General features: G+C 47.5%; 1 protein-coding gene across 1 annotated transcript in view; it reads left to right on the top strand.

Annotated features, from left to right (window-relative positions):
- Window positions 1-2,680: 2,680 nt before the first annotated feature.
- Window positions 2,681-6,000, top strand: part of NUP210 (nucleoporin 210) — a 107,066-nt gene continuing 103,746 nt past the window's right edge. Inside the window, exon 1 of the mRNA XM_044451224.1 lies at window positions 2,681-2,844. Within this exon, the coding sequence (XP_044307159.1) occupies window positions 2,681-2,844 (164 nt within the window). The remainder of the gene's footprint in view (window positions 2,845-6,000) is intronic.

The following is a 6,000-nucleotide window of genomic DNA, read 5'->3' as shown; positions in this document are numbered from 1 at the left end:
CCTCCATTTTCACCAGAGACAACTGCTGCCCAGAGCTTCAGACTCACATTGACTGTTCTGTCTCCAGCCCTTTCTCCAGAGGGAGCTGGACGCTGTTTTTACATGGGTCAAGGCCATTTACATTGATGCGTCGTAGATAATAAATAATGGTAAATGCCACTAAAAGAGTTATAGCCACTGACAGCACAGCATGGCTGACACTCAGAAACATGCAGGATGGAATAATAAGGACAGGATAAGGACAGGATCCTTAAAATGTTTTGGCTGCTTTAAAACTATCAACATGAATATCCAAGACATAAATCCTTTTGTATTCTCATGTGTGACCAGAAAATAGTCAATACAGGTATGGAGGCATACATTGCAATTTCCCTGCTTACAGACAGCAATGAGGCTAGGGTCTGTGTGACTGCAGAAAATTAAAGAAATCCACCCCTTGACTACGATCCCTTGGTTCCAGAGACCTGCCCTCCACCTCACTAGCCACAGTGGTCACCAGCCGGTACTGATGGAGCAGCCCGCATGAACTGAAAACACAACGTGCACAACAGGGCCCTTGCATTGGCCCCAGCACCAGTTAATGTTGGCGTTTCCTTGGCCTGCGTAGCATTGCCTGAGGAAACATATTAGTGCTGGCACAGAGTGGAGGCTTTTCTATTAGGCACCCCAGTTGTGTAACTCACTCCCTAAGATGACCTTCCAAAGCCTGATCCTGCATTTTTAGAATGCAAATTAAAACTGTTCTAATTAAGCAATAATCTTTTTTGCTTTCGTTTTATTTAAGCACAACATATTCTGGTTTTATGAGGTTTTATTGTACTTTTGTTCTTGTTTCTGTGTTTTTGCTTGGGAAAGGAAATGAATGGGGATATTAAATACATTATTATGTAGTGGTATCACTGATATGGATTGCACCAGAAGCTCTTGTAACCTAAAGACTCCCAGGGCACCAGGGCTATATTGAGAAAGAGAAGACATTCAGAGTTTCAGCGGGATCATCTGCAATGCAAGCAAACCACCAGGAGCCATTGGAAATCCACTTAGATTACCATGCCACCCAGATCCTAGGAGGCAAACTGCATGATATCACAGTCAAATCTTGTTACTGAAGGAGATACCTGCATATAAACAAATTCCGCCCTTCAGCCTCTAAGCATCTTCTAGTCAGTGGAAAGTCATCAGGCTGGCAAAGGCTGATTTAGATCCATGCTAGAGAGAAGAATCCTTCCCACATAGTGGCACACATTCTTTAATACTTCTCTTGCCCATGGATCCAGGCTGATGAACTTCAGAAACATTTATCCAGAGCTGCAGAACGCAGCTGAGGGAGGGGAAAGAGTTGGGAGGAATAAGTAGCATGTAGGACAAGTGTTAAAACACTCTACACGCAACTGCTTCCCTGGTTAGGAGAATCTTAGTGTTGCTTTTCGTTACAAGAAGTAGCCATCAGATTTTCACCACATGAGTATGTTAGCCTTATTCTGCTGTTAGTCCTTTAACATATGAAAGCAACTTTCCATCACCTATTTTTTCATTATACAGTGCTTTATACTGGGCTAAAACAGAGACAACTGAATACAACACTAACACGATCCTCCTATTATCATCCCCATATGTTAAATCAATCAACAAGATGGGGTACTTTTCTGTAGTAAAAATCTGAGTGGTTTGGTTTGGCTATCAAGTAGCTTGGGTGGGATACAAAACAGCAACTTTAGCAATACCTCCATGAAACACTCATTATTTGTAAAATCCCAGTTACCTCGTGTGTGTTTTTTAATATACAATTTCAGTCTTACAGGCACTCTGGTCCATATTTTCATATGAATGGTAAATTAGCAGACTTCCTCCCATGGCTGCACCCCCGGAAGAGAGCTACTGTGACTTCGGATTAAGAAGTAATATTTTCAGAGTATTTCCAAGTCTTTTAAAAGTTGCAGTAACTGAAGCGGGGTGGATAATTTTTATCAAAAGACTGCATACATTTGAAAGAAAATGTTTCAGTTACGTTATTACCGACAGAAAGTGCAGAAGGCCAGAATTGTTGAGCCATACGTCGCTGAGACTGAAGTTGCGGTATGCTTTAAGCTCCTTTTTATTTGCTTTTTTAATGCCCCGTGGCAGTGTCTCGCAATCCACAGGACCGCTGAAACACTGCTCGAGAAAGCGCGAGGCGGGCAAGGCAGCCCTCTGCGATCGCGCCACCTGCGCCTTGCTCCTCTCAGGTATCAGCCTCTGCAGCTGAAGCGCCCCCGTGGCGCCGCTCCAGCGCGCGCGGCTGAAAACAAACACACAGCAATGGCCTCCCTGGAGGCGCCCGGAAGCAGCCGGCCCGCGGGGCTCCCAGCGGCCGCCACGCAGCGTCGGCCCGGCACCTGCCGCCGCTTCTCCGGGCGGGCCGGCCGGCCGGCCTGCCCCCGAGAGGCGCTCCTTCCCGCCCCCCGGGCCCGGCCCCCGCGTGGGGCCTCGGCTTTGGCTGGCCCGCGCTGTGACGTCCCTCGAATAGCAGCCCGAGGCGGGCGATTCCTCCGCGGAGCTGGTGAAGCAAGCGCGGCCGCCAGAGCTTCCCCTTTCCCTCGGCTCCGAGCGGGCCACGGCGCAGCGCGCAGAGCCGCGAGGAGCGCTCCCGGGGCGCCGAGACCCGCTCGCCCGGCCCGGCCCGGCCCGGTCGCCCAGCGGGATGCCCCGCGCCGCCCGCGCGCCTTGGGCGCCGCTTGCGCTCCTGCTCCTCCTGCCCCTCGCCGCGGTGCCTTCCAAGCTGAACATCCCCAAAGTGCTGCTGCCCTTCGCGCGCGGCACCGCGATCAACTTCACTCTGGAGGCGAGCGAGGGCTGCTACCGCTGGTGAGTGGGCGAGGCGAGGCGAGGCGAGGCGAGGCGGGACGGCGGGGCGAGCGCGCGGGCTGCGCGCAAGGGAGGCGCGTGGTGCAGGTGCCGCCGCCGCAGCACGTGGAGAAAGAAAGCCGCTCGGGCCGCGCCGCAGCCGCAGCAAGGAGCCCCCGGCTCGGCGTGGCCCGAGCGGCTCTTTCAAACCCTCGCAGCAGAGACAGCGCGGCTCCCCTCCTGCCCTCCGGTGCACAAACCGGAGAGGAAGCGGTGAGCACCTTGCAGCTCACTGTTAGGCCCCGTTAGGCGCCTTAATTAGTTGCGTCAGCGCTGACAGTTTGTTGCTTGGAGGGGACCAGAAAAGCTCTGCCCCGCGCAGGAGGCCAGGAAAGCTTCGTTCCCCTCCGGAGCACGTGTGCTCGTCCTGCAAACTGTGGAAAGTTTTGCACTGACTTTCCCATCAGCAGCCACGGGCGTCGATGCGCTCTGCCAAGCGGCAACCTGGCGCCCAGAATTATAATGGTGGCTGGCATACAAGGGGTTCCAGAATGATTGCAGGACTGTTAAAGCAACGTTGTCACACATGTGAGAAAAAAAAAGAATAAAAAGCCACCAAGGGCCAAGCCAAAGCCCAGAGAGTAACAGGGGTGCAGCAGTTAGATTAAGTAGCAAGTTGCGTTTCTCAAAACTTCCTGTGAAATTCTGTGAACTTGGCTGGTAATCAAGGTTGACAGCTTCCCCCTCGCACAGCCGTGCGCAGACTTCGCACAGCGCGTCTTTTTCTCTTGTCCATATAAGAAGGCCGAAGTTCAGTTTTGTGCAGCGCAGAGTTGCAATGCTAAAGGGAAGGCCTCCCTTCTTTAGGGGCTTGGGTGGTCAGATAAATTGCTGGCAAGCCAAATACTCGACAGTATAGTACAGTGTCATGATTACAGCTCCAACATGGCTGATCCCCCCTTGCACACTTCTTCCCTGTGATTCTTATTACGCAATTCAGTACAGAAGAAAAAGATTAACAAGTCTTCCAAGAGTTTGAAATGAAAGTGCAAATTATACATCAGATATTATTTTTCTCAGAGGCAAGGGCCTCACTCAGGGCCTTACTCAGGTTAGTGTAACGGCACTAACGCCTCAGCCTGAAAGCGTAATGGAGGAGTAGCCAGTGTGGTTTCCACAGGGCGGCACCATTCTTGACCCAGGCGCTGGCACTCTCAGCACCAGCCAAGGTGCTCTGAAAATGCATCTTCCTTCTTTCTGGCAGCTGGAATTACTGTGACTTAGGTTTACGTTGCTGCGGAAAACTAGGTCCAGTGAGCTGTTTGGTGTATTGGCACTCAGACCCCACCAATGCCTTGTACTTAGTATTTTGGGCAGGTGCTTATCATTTGCCAGGCCTCTTGAACTACTTCCCAGGACCATTTTACTAATTGCCCAAACTGCCCACAGGCCTCAGAAATGTAGGAATGCCTTATACTATTGATCAGATGATTTGTCCCATCAGTGCCAGTATTGACAACACTGACTGGCATCAGCTCTTCAGTGCTTCATGCACAGTTTTCTCCTGCCCCACCTGGTGAGGGTTGAACCTGAGACCTTGTGTGAGCAGAGTGTGTGCTCTACCACTGAGTGGCTGGTCCTGGCCTGGGCTTAGCACGTTTAGTCAGAAACAAGTTCCACTGAGTTCAGTGAGACTTACACATGTTTCGGATTGTGGCCTTAACTGTTCAGAATGTTATGCATTGTGGATACTTTATTGCTTATGTGTATGAATGTCACATTCCTTCTCACTCAGAAATGTAAATAATGAAAACATTTTAAGTATTATTGACAGATCAGTCAATGAATCAGCAGAAATTATAACTAAGCAAGTACAAATACAAGTAATGCAAATACTATTTGCATGGACCCCGAGGGTGTGGAATGGGCTTCCGTGGGAGGTGGTTGAGGCCCCATCGGTGAGGGTGTTCAAGGATAGGCTAGACATGCACATGGTGGGCATGTTGTGAGTGGAGCCGGCTAGCGCCGGGGTCAGACTAGATGGCCTGGGAGGCTCCTTCTTACTCGCTCTGTTTCTGTGTTTCTATGTTACCAGTATATTTCATCAGAATTCTTATTTGAAAGAAACTTCTGTTGGATGTAAAGCTAAGCAACAGAAGTTAATATATTGTTGCATTCCCCCATTACTGTTGTTTCTGTATTTGGAGATGAACTATCAATGAATTTAAATAGTATGTTAAATCTGACAAACTGGATTTCAATTAAGATGTTATTCATATAAAAGGATAATTTTGGTATTACTGTTTGATTTATTCTTTCTAGAAAGCATGGCACATATAGGAGCAATGCTACTTAGAATTAGAGTGTTAAAGAATTTGCATTCTATTTCAATGTCACAATTTTTTCCCCAGATCAGCCTAACTTTCAACCTCTGGATTTTTTGCATAGGATAAGCCAGAAGTGATGTTAAGGACTCAGTCCTATGGCTCTTTAGTTCAAAAAAAAAAAAAAAAAAAGAGGGGGTGGGGGATCTTACAACTCCCAGCAGTCCCTAGTCAACTGGATTTTTTCTGTTTAAGCATGCTTCATAGTGTGTCTTAAAAGTTTCTTTATATTTAATGAGCATGTTTGTAAAAATGCCAATGACAGCTGCTGGGGATTCTGATAGGACCTCACATTCAGGAAGGAAAAGTTTTAACCATTCTCTCCCCTGCTGCAACCTGGACAAACATTCCTCTTTTACAGCTGTTACTTGTTGGGAGAAAAGCTCCTACTGATACTATTACAAAGAGATATTTAGCACATAATCCTATCCATGTCTACTTAAAAATAAAAACCATTTATTTCTGTGGAATTTACTTCCACATAAGCAGGCATAGGATTAAGCCTTTAACCTCACATTCCTTTGGTTATAAATGGACTGATGATATAATTTGGTCATACATTAAAATGTCAGCAAAGTGATTGGCAAATAGATATATTTGCTCCAAAAACTGTCACTATTTGATCATATTATGAGACTATTAAATTGATATTACACGTGTATTTAACTGAGATTTCAATATAACTTACTGAGCAGGACATACTATCTACATAGGTTATTTTAATTTCTTATATTTCTGTATTTGATCTAGCACTGTTTGACTCAGCAGAGTCCTATAATGAAAATAACTTAAT

Source organism: Varanus komodoensis, unplaced genomic scaffold (genome assembly GCF_004798865.1).
Source record: "Varanus komodoensis strain SLA01 unplaced genomic scaffold, ASM479886v1 scaffold6_2, whole genome shotgun sequence".
Taxonomy (NCBI): domain Eukaryota; kingdom Metazoa; phylum Chordata; class Lepidosauria; order Squamata; family Varanidae; genus Varanus; species Varanus komodoensis.
Note: the sequence above shows the minus strand (reverse complement) of the source record. Positions and strands in the feature narration are given on the sequence as shown.